At 39.3% G+C, this 17,632-nt stretch overlaps 1 protein-coding gene across 2 annotated transcripts in view; it reads left to right on the top strand.

Moving 5' to 3' along the window:
- RMDN1 (regulator of microtubule dynamics 1) overlaps nucleotides 1–16,887 on the top strand; it is a 33,269-nt gene extending 16,382 nt beyond the window's left edge. Inside the window, exons 2-10 of one of the 2 annotated variants that reach the window (XM_005689264.2) lie at nucleotides 1,720–1,837; nucleotides 2,152–2,248; nucleotides 4,814–4,973; nucleotides 6,911–7,000; nucleotides 10,107–10,162; nucleotides 11,589–11,676; nucleotides 12,859–12,889; nucleotides 16,063–16,196; nucleotides 16,763–16,887. In XM_005689264.2, the coding sequence (XP_005689321.1) occupies nucleotides 1,720–1,837; nucleotides 2,152–2,248; nucleotides 4,814–4,973; nucleotides 6,911–7,000; nucleotides 10,107–10,162; nucleotides 11,589–11,676; nucleotides 12,859–12,889; nucleotides 16,063–16,196; nucleotides 16,763–16,813 (825 nt within the window). In that variant the 3' untranslated portion in view covers nucleotides 16,814–16,887. The remainder of the gene's footprint in view (nucleotides 1–1,719; nucleotides 1,838–2,151; nucleotides 2,249–4,813; nucleotides 4,974–6,910; nucleotides 7,001–10,106; nucleotides 10,163–11,588; nucleotides 11,677–12,858; nucleotides 12,890–16,062; nucleotides 16,197–16,762) is intronic. The other variant, XM_005689265.3, reaches the window with a different exon arrangement.

Here is a 17,632-nt window from a genome sequence, read left to right as displayed (position 1 = left end):
CATATGGACTAGGCCCCACCAGGCTCCTCTCTCCATGAGATTCTCTAGGCAAGGATACTGGAGTGGGTTGCCATGCTCTCCCTCAGGAGATCTTCCTGCCCCAGGGATCGAATCCATACCTCCCATGTCTCCTGCATGGGTATGTTCTGCATGTTCTTTACCACTAGAACCACCTGGGAAGCCCCAAGACACATGAACATCAGTGGATTGGCGGATCCACGGGGCATATACAGAACCATTCCTCCAACAAAACTGAAGAATGACTTTAAAATCGCAAACAAAACATGAGTATATGTGTTCACACACTTCATGGAGCAAGGGTTTCTTCGATCTGAAAACTGGCGTTGATGAAGGACTGTGTGAAGAATACTTCAAAGTCTATTTGGCAAACACAGCCTACGTTGGCTATATTTAGTCCTCAGATGAATGGAATGTCATGAGTACTGGGCGTTTCAAAGAAGCAGCCTGTGAAGCTGTGGACACTTATTGGGATGCGTGGTATACCACATTCACACGTTTCAGTAGCATTGGTGCAAAAACGATACACTTCTCAGGGGAAGCTTCTACATGGACTCTTGGGATCAGAGCTCTAACTCATACACACATACTTTTCCTTTGAAAACGATCCTGCATGATAAGCAAACAAAACACTGGATGAACACCTAGACGGTGAGCTCTGTACTAAATGATTTTAAAGCCAGTAGATGGAATGAGCTGATGAGGAAGCCTACAAACGAGTCATCTTCTTCAACTTGGTCAAACTGCTCATAGTCATACAAGTGAATGAAAAGTGGAGCCAGTTGTCATTCAATCCAGACGAAGTTCAAGGGAAGCTGCGATGCTCACTGCCCTTGAAGGAGTCCACGTGGAATGAAGAAGTACTGTGGGAAGTCTCTTAGTAACCACCATGTCTTGGGTCCTCTGGATGACCTACTGTGGTCCACAGCCCTGCGCTCTGCTCGCTGGATGCCAATCGACGGGGACCCAGGAGCCCACGAAACGAGCAGTCCCAGCTGCAATGGCGAGCCCTGAGAGCACAACTGGGGACCCCTGGCCCCGAGGCGCCGCCATGTTCACCCCGCCCCAGACCCTCATTGTTTATTTTAAAAGTTTATGGGTCACTTTTGAAGGTAGCTTTATTTTTTTATTTTTTATTTTTTTTAAATTTTAAAATCTTTAATTCTTACATGTTTGGGAACGCATGTAAGAATTAAAGATTTTAAAATTTAAAAAAAAAAAAAATGAAGGTAGCTTTATTTAAAGCCATGTATGTTATTTATATATAATTGCCGTGTTTAATATTCTTCATCTTGTCTATTCTTAAGGTTGATACTGATTATATACTGGTGTCTCTTATCTTGTTTCATGAAATTATAATATCCATGCTTCTTCAAATAGAATGTAGATCTTCCAATTTAGCATTTACCTGGATAACCGAGATTGTTACATCAAGCTACCATCGTTAGCTGCTAAGAATCTTTCCTTAACATGATATGCTCTCTCTATAAAGTAGCTATGTAAAATAGTTTTACAGAATAATTTGACAAAGTAAAAATTTTGTCAAAGTGAAATTATTTTTGTCAAAGTAAATTTTGCACTTCTAATACTCTTAGGATTGATTGCTTTGAGGGTGGGAAAAAAATTGATGTAATCTTTGCTTGTGGTAGCAGCTTCTTCAAATTTTCTTTTTCACAACCCTGATCATAATTCTTTCCATAGGTGATGGGAAACTCAGGAACTTGCAAAAGAAGTCTATTATTTTCTGCCCTGTCTTATTTGGGTTTTGAAACTTACCAAGTCATTTCCCAGGCTGTTTTGGTTCATGCTGCAGCCAAAGGTAAGCCTAAGCTAAACATCGGGAACACTTAAGAGTTATTTGTATTTGTTATATTTTGTTAATAACTTACTATGTTTGAATGTCAGTCTGATATATATATATATCATTAAGTAAATGAATACTAAGTATTATGTGTAATAGCTTCATACTTATTTCTACTATACTTCACATTTTGATTGTTCAGAATTTTTGATCTTTATAGGTGATTTCTATATCTGATTTCTTTTGCTTCTATGTAAAAGTGTTCTTGTGTCTTAGAATTATTGCCAACTGGCTTGAGAAGACTTACTCTATTTTGTCTTTTTTCTTTATAGTCTTCAAAATTGAAGAAGTCCTTGAACAAGCAGACTACTTATATGAAAGTGGAGAAACAGAAAAACTTTACCAGTTGCTAACCCAGTACAAGGAAAGGTGGGTTACGTATCATAGGCCAAGGTTTGCTGTTGACTGAAATTTTCTGTTATTTAATAATTAAAATATTCTTGGTGCTTGGAATTTTTATAGTTTTCAAAAGATTTTACTTCAAAGTAATATTTCTTAGAGTTTAATTAATAGTATTTTTTTTTCTTACGTTAAGTGACTCAAAAGTGCTACATATATTTCATTGACTTAGAAAAGGTGGTTCTACTTACTCATTCTAGGTAATGCTGACATTTTTTTCTTTCTGTTACTTTGCTTTGAATACAAAGTATTCATTGAATAGACATTTATTGTCTTCACCTATGTTGTATATTTGTCATTTCTTCTGAGTTAATTTCTTATTGCTGTAAGATTTGAATGAACTAGGATTTTTTTGTCACCTTTGAATAATACCTATGTATCCTTGTAAAGCACAGTCTCAGAAACTAAAAATACCTCCTGTTCCTATTTTTAATATTAGCATGCATGCTTAGTCCAGCACCTTAATGTGTACTCATTTTGTGGGGGAGAATGGAGATGGAATGAGGAGATTCAGCCCAATAAAATAAGTCAAATCAGGCTAAATGGCATTTCCAGATCATTGATCAACCTCATCTACTGAACTAAAAATATTGAGCCATTTTCAACCAACTTTCTTAGGTTTCCCCAAACCAGTTTTCCCCAGAAGACCCATCAATTTCACTTCCTAAATATCTGTGGGATCCAACTTTTCTTTTCCTTCGTCCCCTCAGTAACTTGAGGTGGTTGGCTTGGCATTTTATGGTCACTTCAGTGATCGCAACGTAAGCTAAAGGTGGTGGTGGTTCTGTGGCTCACTCATGTCCGACTGTTGCTGACCCCATGGACCGTGGCCCACCGGGCTCCTCTGTCCACGGGATTCTCCAGACAGGAGCACTGGAGGGGGTTGCCATTCCCTCCTCCAGGGGGTCTTCCTGACCCAGAGGTGGAACCCAGGTCTGCTGCACTGCAGGCGGTTCTTTACCACTCGGCCACCAGGGAGGCTGTCAGGAGGGTGTTCTGTATTCGCTGGATTATAGATTCGCTGTTGCTACTTACCCTCTTTTTAATGATTGTCTCTTTAGATTTTACTTTGATTTACATATTTAACTGTCTCTGGCTGAGCCGGGCCTTCATTGCTGCCTATGGGCTGTCTCTGGGCCTTCATCCCGGCATGCGGGCTGGCTCCAGGCCTTCATCCCTGCATGTGGGCTGGCTCCAGGCCTTCATCGCTGCCCGAGGGCTGGCTCCGGGCCTTCATCCCTGCCCGTGGGCTGGCTCCGGGCCTTCATCCCTGCCCGTGGGCTGGCTCCGGGCCTTCATCCCTGCATGTGGGCTGCCTCCAGGCCTTCATCCCTGCCCGTGGGCTGCCTCTGGTTGCTGAGAGCAGGGCTGCTCTCTGGTCGCTGTGCACAGGCTGCTCTCTGTGGTGCCTCCTCCTGCTGAGGAGCATGGCCTCCAGGTGTGTGCGCTCGCTGCTCCACGGTGTGTGGGATCTTCCTGAACCACTGATCAAATCCATGTGGCCTGCATCAGCAGGTGGATTCTTAGCCCCTGGACCACCAGGGCAGTCCCTACCTTTAGTTTCACTCAATTTTATGTGAATACTATTTTTGTTTTAAAATATAACTTAGTAGGTTGAAAGAGAAGCATTTAATAAAAGGAATTTTTATTAAAATGGCTTCCCAGGTGGCACAGTGGTAAAACATCCATCTGCTGATACAGGAGACACAAGAGACGTGGGTTCGATCCCTGGGCAGGAAGATCCCCTGGAGGAGGAAATGGCAACCCACTCCAGTGTTCTCGCCTGGAAAATTCCATGGAGAGGACCCTGGCAGACTATAGTTCATGGGAGTGCAAAGAGTTGGACATGACTGAGCAACTGAGCATGCACACACGATTTGTTCTGTTTATTAGACATTTCAATCTTTTGTAATTTTATTTAAACGGCAGTTCTTCAAGGAGTCCAGAGCCCTTGCTTTAAATATTCCATGCATCATGGTTTGGGTGACATATTCAAAGATAGGATTTATTTTGAGATTACATTATATTTAATCATCATTCATTAACAAGTATTTATCATATATATTTTTGTATGCCAGGTACTATATTTAGAGCTATGGATACAGCATTTTGTTTTATAGTACATAACCTTGTCTATAAATTAATATATTTTATAGTACTGTCTGAACCAGTTAGTGAGTTGTCTGAAGCACCGTGCCACTGAACTCAAATGTCAAGTTATATATTGAATTTTGTAGGGAAATTGTTTAGAGAATTCAAATATAAAGATATTTTCTAAGGAAATTAGTATTTTAGATATTACAGGTAACTTAATGTTTGTATATAATATTGGATATTTTGGAGGAAATTTTAGCACATATAGATTTGTGTGACAGAAAATAATAAATTTAACATCATGAATCGTGGATTTCGATATTATGTTGCTTGCTATATCCTCACTGACCTGAAAGACCATATGTATTCGTTAGTGATAGGACCTTTAACCATGAAAATGTGAGCTAAAATGGTTGTTGTTTTATATTCATTTCACATCAGTGAAGATGCAGAGTTACTGTGGCGTTTGGCACGGGCATCACGTGATGTAGCTCAGCTTCGTGGAACCTCGGAAGAGGAGAAAAAGTTCTTGGTATATGAAGCCCTAGAGTATGCAAAAAGGGCACTAGAGAAAAATGAATCCAGTTTTGCAGCCCATAAGGTGAGGTGCTTACAGTAATGAGACCGTTAGCATGTATTGAAATGGACATTGGTCTATACTTATCTGTTATATGTAACTTACATAGGAAAGAAATAGCTCTCTTTTAAAGAAGTAGGGAAGAAATTTATTTTTATAAACTTTTTTTCAAAAACAAGTAGTATTTTTTGTTGTGTTCTTGAACATCTACTCTAGCTTCATTAGTGTGCTTGATAAATTACTTATGTGAAGGCTTATTTTTAAACTGAAGCGTTAGTAGTTCCATCAGTTACCTCTGTCTCTAGTTCTAGTTGTAAAAACGTGGGACAATTTTCATTTTCCTCACATTTTATTTCTGTCTCATGTGGGGATAGGAGTATAGCAGCTGGACAGCAGAGACCTAGTGTAACTTTTTACATGTGACTCCACGAGCTTCTGGATTTCCTGACTGGTTTAGAATAATCTTTTCAATGGACACAGTGGGGAGGTCAAGGGACATTATTGATAAGCCCCCAAGTCATTGTGACAGCTGAATTCTGTCTTCACGCATTTGCAAATGCTCCCTTTAGGGGATGGTTCCATCTGCCCTGATTCCCACCACCGCCGTTTCTTGTTTATATTAAGAATAAAACATACAGACCCTTTAAATTTGTTGAGACTTGTTTTACGGCCCAGAATATGGTCCATATTTGTAAATGTTCTTTTTGCACATGAAGGTGTATTTGTTCAGCTGCTGTTGAGCGTATGTCATACATGTCATTCCGGTCAGGTTGTTTCACACATGGTAGTGGGTATGTGTTGATGCTGCTTCCTCTGTTCATCCCACTCTCTCCTTCCCACTCTGTCCATAAGTCCAGTCTCTACATCTGCATCTCCATTCCTTCCCTGCACATAGGTTCATCAATGCCAGTTTTCTAGATTCTGTATATATGGGTTAATACACTGTATTTGCTTTTCTCTTTTGGACTTACTGCGCTCTGTATAACAGGTTTCAGGTTCATCCACCTCACTAGAACTGACTCAAATTTGTTCTTTTTTGTGGTTGAGTAATATTCCATTGTATATCTGTACCATATATTTATCCATTCATCTGTCGATGGACATCTGGGTTGCTTCCATGTGCTAGCTGTTGTAAATAGTGCTACTGTGAACATTGGGATACATGTGTCTCTTTCAGTTATGGTTTCCTCAGGGTATATGCCCAGTAGTGGGATTGCTGGGTCATGCAGTCATTTTATTCCTAGTTTTCAAGAAAGCGCCATACTGTTCTCCATAGTGGCTGTTATCAATTTACATTTCCACCAACAGTGCAAGAGGGTTCCCCTTTCCCCACACCCTCTCCAGCATTTATTGTTTGTAGACTTTTTGACGATGGCCATTCTGACTGGTGTGAGGTGATACACCTCACTGTAGTTTTGATTTGCATTTCTCATCCTGAATCTGACTTTCCCCAGCACCTGGGTTTATGGAGCTTGGATATCTGGTTTCAGTTCTTAGAGAAGAAGCTCAGATTGTCTCAGTTTGGGTTTGTTGTCCAGCTGTGGGCATGAGGACAAAGTCACGATTGACAAATATGGCCGTTATTACTATAGCAATGTGGCTGCGAAATAAACAGTTCCCAGAAAATAGGCTGATAAAATGAAATGATAACTATTGAATTGCACATTTTTCTAAATTTATATTCATACTTAAGTATGAATCATTATATCCCCATTGTGTTGGTAACTTTCTCAGAGATCCACTAACCTCTGTCTTACATTATAGTTCTCTATAAACATGTCCTAACTTAAGTTCCTTAGGGCTGTGTCTACTTCTTCTTTGTATATTCTAGTATATTTACTACAGGTTTTGTGCTCATCTTTTTGTTAAATGAGAATAACTACTGAGGAATTGCAACCTGGTATTGAATGGGATATTATTGAATATTAGTATTCTTACACCTTTGTTTCTTCTGTTTTTAGTGGTATGCAATCTGTATTAGTGATGTTGGAGATTATGAAGGAATCAAGGCTAAAATTGCAAATGCCTACATTATCAAGGAGCATTTTGAGGTACTGATGGACTTGAAAAGTCATTAGTTTTCAGAATAGACTTCTGTTTCACCTATTTCTTGCTGTATAGCAAACTACCTAAAGCTTAGTGGCCTAAAACAATTACAGTTTATTTCTCAAAATTCTGTGGATTAACCGCGCACCGTGGTGCCTCCATTCTGCTCATTGTGGCTGAGGTCATTTAAAGGGCTCCCTTCGCCTGGACCCTCAGCTCGGATGGGAATGGACGAGATGCCCTCTCAGGGGTGGCGTTTCTCTCTACTTTTCTCCTCATCATTCAGTGTCGCACACTTCTGTGTTGCATAGTCACTGCTTCCAAGAGCGAGCGTGCCAGGGGAAAAGTTCCACTGCGCAGACTTTGATCAAGCATGTTTGCATCACACTTAGTAATACCCTGTCGACCTAAACAAGTCATCTGGCCAAGACCAGAGAACGTGAGAGGGGGTTAAACAAAGTCCTGAGCGCCAGGAGGTGTGGTCTCATCCAGCAGTCTAATACAAGGGACATACCACTTGCAAAGGTAATAGTACTGTATATGAGTATGATCTCTGTGTTTTAATATTTCCCCCAAAGTTCATTTACTTATTATAGTAAGCTCTTCCTTAAGTGCCAGAAATTCTCCAGGAATTTGTATATTTCATGTTGTGCTTACAGATTATTCTATTGTCCAAAAACAATCAACAAAAAAACTGCAGCTAAAAACCCAGTGTATTTATCTTTTGATATTATAGACCATCTCAAAAATACAAATTAAGAGAAAGTGATGAAACCAAACATATTTATCGTTACTGATTCAATTTCTAGTTATTGTAATGACTAGCAGAAAAGAGCATTGGACTAGGAGTCAGGAGACCTAGCTTCTTATTTGGGCATTGATAGTATATATATACATGTATATATATACACACACACACGTACACATATACATTGATATACATATGTATATATTTTAATTTAGTAATATAGATTTTTCACATTTTAAGACCTTTGAAATCAGATTGCATTATATATAATCAGCAGTGCTTTTTTCTTAGTGGTATATAAAATAATGATGTCATATCTTTTACGTTATCTTAGAGATTCAGTGAAATAGAATCTCAGTTGCATTAGATAAATCACTTAAATTATTTTGTGCCTTGGGGTGTAGAAATACCTGACAAATAACTTCCAAGTGAATAATGAAATACTGCATACAATAAATTAACATATACTTCAAAGAAACTGTGAAGACTATAGATTATTTAAAAGTAAGCAATGTTTTTAAGTTTTTAAGTGTGTATATTAACTATATTTTTTAAATGACAGTGTTTAGTATTTACATAAAGATCATTTAAACTAATTCTATTTCACATTCCATTATTATATCTAAAGCCATAAGGAATTACTATCTTTGTATTGTTTTTGAAGAAACTTAAACTTACGACAGAAAGAATTATAAAAGAAAAGGTTTGCTTAAGTATAGCTCCTCTGAATACATCCCCAAAGTAAATTAAACTGTACTACTCCAAGGCATCAGTTGTATATGATGAATTAACTTCTTTCCTTTGCATCAAAATGGACTAGCTCTGTACCATTCTTGGCAGAATGGAAAATGTATTAACTTGTATAATATTTTGTAGGGCTTAATTTTCTGGTGGAACTCTGATTTGGAAATGCTGCTTAGAATATGAGCTGTATATACTTTAAAATATATTCTGCTGTGTAAAGTACATCACTTTATTTATAGAAAAGTCAAAATTAGGTTAGTGCTGATTCCTACCCATATTATTGGTAACAAGATTCCGCCAAGTCATACGTGATTAGCCTTATTTAGCTATTCTTTCTCTCATTACTAACATTATGAGACTTACAAAAAAGTAAAAATAATGATGACTCTGATGATAGAAAATATTAGTGTTAAGCACCTTCTGTTAACTTTCTCATTTAATTTTTACCACAACCTTATAAGGCTTCCCTGGTGGCTCAGATGGTAAAACGTCTGCCTGCAGTGCAGGACACCAGGGTTCGATCCCTGGGTTGGGAAGATCCCCTGGAGAAGGAAATGGCAACCCACTCCAGTTCTCTTGCCTGGGAAAATTCCATGGACTGATGAGCCTGGTAGGCTACAGTCCATGGGGTTGCAAAGAGTCGGACACGACTGAGCAACTTCACTTTATAAGTTAAGTGTACTGCTTTCCTGATTCTGTACAAGAGCAAACTCAGGCTTGGAAAGAATATAAGAACTTGCTGGGGTCAGAAAGTTAGAGGTCACTGAGCTGTGATTTGAACCTATTTGGTCTGACTTCAGTTACTCTGGTAACCAGTACAGGTACTTAAAAATGTGTATTTCACACATTGTCAACTGAAAATGAAAATGTGTTTTTATAGAAAAGGGTAAGCTAGGAAGTCTTAAAAAGGGCTTTTAAAATAAAATATATTTAATAGGATTAACATTAATCTGTGAGATTTCCTTAGTGGTTTTCAACAAAATAATGAAAAATAGAGGAATAATTTTTTTAAAGTTGTTTCTGTAGTTTATGCTTTACATTAATTCATGTAGGACTTCCACATAGTAAATAGAAATTAGGGAGACTATCAGTATATTTTATATTGTACATAATTACTCTATTAATGAATTCTGTGAATAAGCAGTATTTATTCTTTTGTTAAATATAGATGGGGAAGTTAAACCAAATTGGCACATAGGAAGAGACTTTCTAAAATTATGTATTTTGTTGTTCTAACAAAGAATAATTTTACTTAACAGTCATATAGGACTTGCCACAAAGAACTATTATTTCGTTTTCCTTTAATCTTGAAGATGTAACTGAGAGTGATATATTGTTACTGTTTTCAAATTTGATTCATTTACAGATTTTGTTTTCTTTCCTCTTGCTACATCCTGCCATCAGTTTCTGAATCTTATAAAATAGTAACCTAAGTAATTAATAGTGTGCTGAAATAAATTTAAAGAGTCAAAAGGAAGAAAATTGGTGTTATCATAGAAAAATTGAAATTCTGGGTTGCAATTTTTTAAAAAAAAATCATAGGTTTTGTCAGCAAATATGGTAAAGTACTTATTGGTGTTTAGAAAACAAGTATGATTCATTTTCTCATTTCTTGTTAGAAAGCAATTGAACTGAACCCTAAAGACGCTACTTCAATTCACCTTATGGGTATTTGGTAAGAAAATTTCTTAATATTTCAGTGGTACTTACTATGATCTTATTTTGTAGTATATAAAAAAGTAAAATGTTTAAAATATTTGGGGGTCAAGAGTGTTTAATCCATTAGATTAACTTACAGTTGTACTGGTTATTTAGTGTTTAGTATTTAGAAAAATTTAGAAAATACTAAATTTGATTGTGACTTTGTTAAACACTGATTCAGACTATTTAGAAACAGGTACTAAGACTAAAAAGGCATTGAAACTTTTCATTGAACCTTACATTCCCTTTTTTGGGAAAGATTCTTCTCATTTACCAGACTAAATGGAATTGGATTAAGCTAACTATATAGTAAGAATAGGATGGCCTCAGAGGGTCTTTGTATCTTCAAAGTGTGTCAAATACAGTGTGATTCATCTGAGGAATTTTAGTATCTTTCCATTTTTATGTAATCTCTGTTCAAAGTGCATCCTTATTTTGCTGGTATGAGCATACACCAGTGTGTTAAATGCTTACTGGTTTGAGAGTCTTAGGTTTACCACCATTTTCTTTACGTGTGATCTACAGAGCTGAGTATTGTCTTCTATGAGGGGTGCAGTCGGAGAAGGAAACGGCAACCCACTCCAGTGTTCTTGCCTGGAGAATCCCAGGGACGGGGGAGCCTGGTGGGCTGCCGTCTACGGGGTTGCACAGAGTTGGACATGACTGAAGCGACTTAGCAGGAGCAGCAGCGTGAGCGGTGCAAAGTCCCGTATCAAACTCTCTTAAAGAGAAATAAATACCCTTTAAAAGAGAAGTAAGTACTGGATAAAGGACATGTTTAACAAAACACTGACTGAGTGAGAATTAACGTTAATTGAGGGGCAATAATTCAGATGCTGGTGACCAAATATGAATGAACTGCAGTTTCTTTCTCAAGGATTTCAGACGCTTATCAAAGATCGAACACTTTTTTCCTCCTTATTTCAGAAAGTTGTCGAGAGTTTTGATGTTACTTTTTTAAATTAACTTTTTAATATACCATGTTTTGTTATTTTTCTTGATTTTTTAAAAACTCCTCTGAGTTAGTTTTATGCAAAAAATTAGGGATAATGATTGTATCTCATTTTATTATTGTAAGGAGTAGATGAGAGAATCACTCAGCTCAGCACTTTGTACAAAGTGAGTACTCAGTGGTGAACAATACACTGTAGTATCATTACTATTATAAATATTGCTTTCTGTTTACACCTAGTCACAAAATACACCGTGATCGATGGAGCAATATCAGTCAGTCTGTAAATAACTCAGTATAAATATTAACCTATTGGATATTGCAAGAAGTATGAGCTGTTTAAATATACAGTAGAAGATTCCTTTCAGATATGTTACGATGCTTAGTGCTCTTTAAGAGAAAAAAGAAGGTGCAATTTGAATATATGTGTCATTTTCTTTCCCTATAGGTGTTACACATTTGCTGAAATGCCTTGGTATCAAAGAAGGATTGCTAAAGTGCTGTTTGCAACCCCGCCTAGCTCCACCTATGAGGAGGTAGTGTGAGGTCCTTTGTTGGTTAGTCTGGTTTCTTAACCGCTGGGCCGCTGCGGTGTCCGCTCATCCGGAGCCCTGAGCAGTGAGGGCCGCCGGCACGTTCTGACGGCCCCGTGCGGCTCTTATCACAGAGGCCTAATGCTTAGGATCCGTGATGGTGAGTGTTTCCCCATTAGGTGAATGGCTGATCATTCTGCTATATTGCAGCTAAAGAACTCCATGGCTAAAAGCTACCTTCATTTTCTGTTTGAAATCTGTAACATGAAAATTATAAAATAGAGCAGGAAACACGCAGTTGCTTCTCAGTATATTTTAGGGCCACATTCTAGGCTTCCCTGGAGGCCCCGACGGCAGACATTCTGTAAGGCAACAGGCGTCTGTCTGGGAATTAGAGCATGTTCGTATTGATAGATACAAGGCCATTTCAGGGCACGTATTTTGGGTTTACTGATCACAAAATTTTCAGGGTAAGGAAGGAGACGGTTAAGAAACGTTTTCCCATGAGCTTGTATCACAGTGTTTTCTGTGAAGCTGTAGTGTAGAATTTGACGTAGAGTTGTGAAATATTTATTTTTATTGAAAAGAATGCATTCTCACAAAAAACACAGAATCATCTCTACTCTAACAAATTAGTTATGTATCCAAAAGATCAAGTGTCAGTTAACGTGCTATGAAAAGTTTTAAGTGGGACTTAGCAGCGAATTTCAGGTGGACATGAACCTCTTATGTAGGGATGTCCATTACAAAGGACTCTTACAGATGCATTGGCCCAACCTGTGTATCACTGTAAACACAGCTTTTGATTTTATCTAGTTTTTATTCATAAAGCCACTGTTCTGACTGAAGAAGGAAAATGTCAGAATAATCTGAGTTGCACATGATAATGATCTTTCCTCTCTTCATGTGATGCTGGTTCCAGTCCTTTCTGAGTAACAGTCAAGTTATTACTAGAAATGGTCCACATGCTGTAATCTGTATTCTGATGAGTTAATAGTGTTGTGTTCAGTTTTGCTGTGTTAACTCTCACTGTTGGTGAATTGGCTGTTACTTAAGGGGATCATTATTTTAGGATGGTTTGATTTACTTCCTATATTTAATGTAGGAATAGATCTTTTGAACAATGCTTTTTCATTACTCTCTTTTAATCCTTCAATGTTATCTGGGCTTTTGTGTTTTTGACAGGCCCTGGGCTACTTTCACAGGGCAGAGCAAGGTAACCTTTTTTATTTCATATGACTGTATGAGTGTCAGACATGTAATAGTAATTTTTTAAACAAAATTATTTGTTCTGCTATACTTCATAAACTTCTTTTTGAGCTAGACACTGCCAGATAATTTTTCAACTATTTATTTGTTGATGGGTGCGGGGTCTTTGTTGCTTCTCTCTGGTTACAGCACGTGGGGGCTGCTCTGCTGTGGGCCTGGGCCTCTCGCTGTGGTGGCGTCTCGTGTGCCGCACGGGCTGCGTGGTCTCACGGCTTGTGGGGTCTTCCCGGACCGGGGTAGAAGGCATGTCCCCTGTATTCCCGTCCACTGTACCATGAGGGAAGTCCTCAAATAATTTTTAAAAGTCCTTATTTAGTAACGATCACCTGAGAAATAGACTTAGTGAATTCAGAGCTGCAGTTCTAACGGTCCTTCATTTGATGTAATTCAGCCTTCCTTTTTGGGAGGAGGCTTTGACAGATTAACTCTTTATTTAAGATCGCACAGCTAATCAGAAGCATGTGTTTATCTTCATTTAGAATTTTTATTTTTTAACACCGAAGTAGAATTGGCGTGTAACACTGTATTAGCTTCATGTGTACAGCATGGCTTGATATTCAGACATCACGAAACGATCACAAAAGCAAGTCTAGTCAACACCTGTCACCTTACAGAGTTACAGAAAAACACTTTTTAAAGATCAACTGTCTTAGCAAATTTCAGATGGCATTTAAATGAGGACTCTCTGCTCTAAACCAGCTCAGTCTTTGTTCTGTTGCAGATAGCCTTTTGTGGTGAAGAGTTTTCTGTTACTCTTACTTTGAACAAACAGCCAGCCTAGAAAACATCAGCATATGTTTATCCTTTCTAACGGCAGAAACTAGAGACGTCAGAGACAGAAGCCTAATGTCCAGATACTCCCACCCCCCCTGAAAAAAACATCGCCAATATATGTCTATAAAACTTAATGAGAAGAAGGTTAAAACAGTTTATACTAAATTTGAGAGCCTATCCATATGGACTTGTTCAAATGTTTTCATAATAGCAAAGCATTTTTGAACCACATTTCTTCTAAAGAATTTTGTCTGAATGTTAACTCTGTTATGTGTTAATTCTGATTTACTGTTAATGACCTTCCATTGATATCCTCTCATGATGGTAGTTTTACGTACCACGGGTATGATGTGGGAATGCATGTTTCTCAAAGAAACTTATAATTACAAAGTTAAAAAAGCACCTTAAGAGACTTAAACATTTGGGTTGCTGAGAAAAACACGGTCATACTTTTGTGGAGCCAAATGACCCTTGGCAATTCCATCATCCTCCAGGCTTCACTGTACAGTCCCCTCCTCTCAGGGGCCTTTGCTTACGGCTGATGTTTGGTTTAGAAGCTCCTCCCATGCTTTTAGTGCCCTTTATTTTCCCCTTCATGGCCCTATCAGTCCACAGTGTGACTGTTTCCCTGTCTGAAGCGAAATTCAGGGAGGACGGGACTGTCTTCTGCGCACGTGGTGCCCTCCTTGCTCAGCACAGAACGCTGGGCAGACTTGCCGAAGGGCAGCCTAAGCGGGGGCGGAGGGACGGAGTGCGTAACTCCGAGGGAGCCTTAGGCACATCAGCATGGCGGCTTACAAACATCTTCGGATTAAAGAAGTAAAACAAGTTTGGGTTAAGAAACAAATGTAGTTAATCATAAATCACATCCGGGAAAAATTATGCTTTAAATATAGAAGGGTCCCAGGTTGTTAGGAGGAAACTATAGAATTAATGCAGTAAGATGGTCCCGTGCTTTCCTTTATAGGCTTTTTGTTCACATTTTTGCTTCAGCCAAACGTATTCCACTTTGATGTTAAAATTCTGTTCGGCCCCCAAGTCAGCCCAGGTGTAACCTCTTGGCTGCTTTTTTTGGTTCCCATAGAACTTTAAAATTGGTACTCCAGTCAGAGCTGTCTTTTTATTCTATTACATTCAGATGTGCTCCTGCTTGTCACTGCTTTTCATTATAAATTCCCAAAGAGCAGAGACTTCATCTGTCCTTAGACATAGCCCACGGGCTTCCCTGGTGGCTCAGCAGTAAAGAATCTGCCTGGAATGCAGGAGACAGGGGTTCGATCCCTGGTTCACGAGGATCCCCTGGAGAAGGAAATGGCAGCCCACTGTAGTGTTCTCGCCTGGAGAATCCGTGGACAGAGAAGCCTGGTGGGCTGCAGTCCTTGGGGTCACAGAGTCAGACATGACTTGGCAACTACACCACCACCAAACATAGCCCACATGCAATAAAGGCTGATCAGATGTGTGTACACACACACACTCATCATGCCTTCATTTACTCAGGCAGCAAGTGCATACTGAGTGTAGTTCGAGGCACTGCTCTAGGCACTTAGGATCCAGGGCGCACAAGAGGGGGGCTTACTGTCTATCAGGACCCCCTCAGGGTTTCATCTATTAAATGGAGTACCAATTTTATAAAATTGCTGTGAAAATAAGAAGTATGTGTAATATAAATGGCTAGCACAAAGTAGACACTCAAAAATAGCATTTATCTCAAAATTTGTTGATAGGAGTAGTTGAGCAAAGAGAATCCTTATTAGCCTGGTATATTACAGTAAGTCCCTGAAGTTGGGAACCTGAAGAGACAGTTGTTAGTTCACGTGTCTGGTGCACACTGTCAGCGTGCGTGTCCCCTACAAGCATGTGTGCTTCCGTGTGCTGGGCAGTGCTGTGTAGGTGCAGGGTCTTCACTCAAGCCCAGAAGGTCCAGAAGCAGGTGTGAGCACAGCAGGGCTGTAGCTGGTATCTCCTGTGCTGACGACCCTTCAGCTCTGCCGTCTCCCCTCCTCCTCCTCCACAAAGTAACTCTTCCTGTCTGCCTGCTCAGTGCCAGCCCCTGGATGCCAGCTGGTGTACAGCACTGTAAAGTTCTTTTATTACTCTTTGGGTGAGAAGTATTCCAATACAATACTACATGGCCCACGGTGTTAGTTGGCTACCTAGGCTAACTTTGTTGGACTTAGGAACCAACTGGATGTACGAATGTGTGCGCTTTCAGAATGGGTCTTGTTCAAATGGAGGGGACCTACTGTATTGGCGTTTAGACCAGAAAATTTAAGCCTTTCAAAATAAGAGCAATACTGTTTCATCAGAGATAAAATGTAAATTCTTTTTCTTTCTTACATACAGTGGATCCAAACTTCTACAGCAAAAACTTGCTCCTTCTAGGAAAGACATATTTGAAGCTGCACAACAAAAAGCTCGCTGCTTTCTGGCTAACAAAGGCCAAGGACTACCCAGCGCACACAGAGGAGGATAAACAGGTAAAGCATCTCCGGTGAACAAGGCAGACAGGTTTCTACTGAGGCACGTGAAGGAAAGGTGAATCAAGAACTGCTTTAAAAATGTCATTGTCTAAACGCATATGATTAAACCATAGTGCTTATTTCAAATGTATATAGCAAATGTTTTTGGAGAAGGAAATGGCAACCCACTCCAGTATTCTTGCCTGGAAGATCCCACAGACAGAGGAGCCTGGCGGGCTACAGTCCATGGGGTTGCAAAGAGCTGGACACCACTGAACACACACGCATAGCAAATATTCAGTTACTATCAACAAACAGGTATGAATTACTCACTACAATACAGAATGGTTCCTGTGTGACAGGTCTGTATATAACAGACCAGACACGATTTCTAACCCAGAAGGCAGGGAATGTGTGCTGTGCGAGTTCTCCAAGAGTCTCATCTCGGAGTTCTCTAAGAAATTTTATCCTTTGTGTACTCGCCTGGTTTTTTTGAAACTCTTAGAAACTACTTTATAAACTTGCTTCAGAAGTTGATCTCTGTGCTGTATTGTTTATTTATCCTATGCATTCTTCCATTTTAGATACAGACAGAAGCTGCCCAGTTACTCACAGGTTTCAGTGACAAGAACTGAGAATTTTTCAATGAAGTATCTAAGGAGCATTGCCTTTTCATCAGATTTTAAAGATAATAAATACATTAACTATAGTTCTGTGGCTGTTCTTTTAACATTGTGACCATTTAACAGATAAATACAAAATTCTAGATTTCTTCACAAATAACAAGGCAAAAGAAATGATTCCCACAAGAGTGGTAGAGACGTCTCCATGGCTTAGAGGCGGAGATGACTGCACCGAGCTCCCAGCGATACAGCAGGGCGTGAGATTGCTAAGGGGGACTGCAGCACATCAGGATGGGGATCAAGAAGCGCTGGCTCAGGAGGGGTGCATTTTCAAGTTGGACTGAAGAGCTGAGCCCTTGCAGAGAAGCAAGTGACAGGAGCTCAGCGTGATGGGGGTTCTTGGGATAAGACAGTTAACTGATGTGTCTTGGAGCCAGCCTGCATAAGGAAAGAGCTCAGTCAGGAGAGGGCTGAAAATGGAGTGGTTTCTTTTTTAAAACGTGAGGTAGTCTTAAAAGTGGATTGATTTTGTCACTAGGCGAGCCCAAAGTCTATTCCCTAATGGGTGAAAGGAACGTGGAACTCAAGGAGAAATGGAAACGAGGGTGTTAAATAGGACAGTGATCCCTGGGGTGCCACCAGTGCAGACCCTAAATTCTGTGAGAAGTGGTGTCTTGAATGTCACTTAGAGATATCTGAGTGTATGTGTAGGTAGTTTTCTCAAAGGGAAAACATACAGTGTAGGTATGTACTCTTTGTGGTTATCATGTATATTTTCAAACAGAAGCAAACACTCAAAAGTACTGGACTGTGTATACCCATCTCTGATTC

Source organism: Capra hircus, chromosome 14 (assembly GCF_001704415.2).
Source record: "Capra hircus breed San Clemente chromosome 14, ASM170441v1, whole genome shotgun sequence".
Classification (NCBI taxonomy): Eukaryota; Metazoa; Chordata; class Mammalia; order Artiodactyla; family Bovidae; genus Capra; species Capra hircus.
Note: the sequence above shows the minus strand (reverse complement) of the source record. Positions and strands in the feature narration are given on the sequence as shown.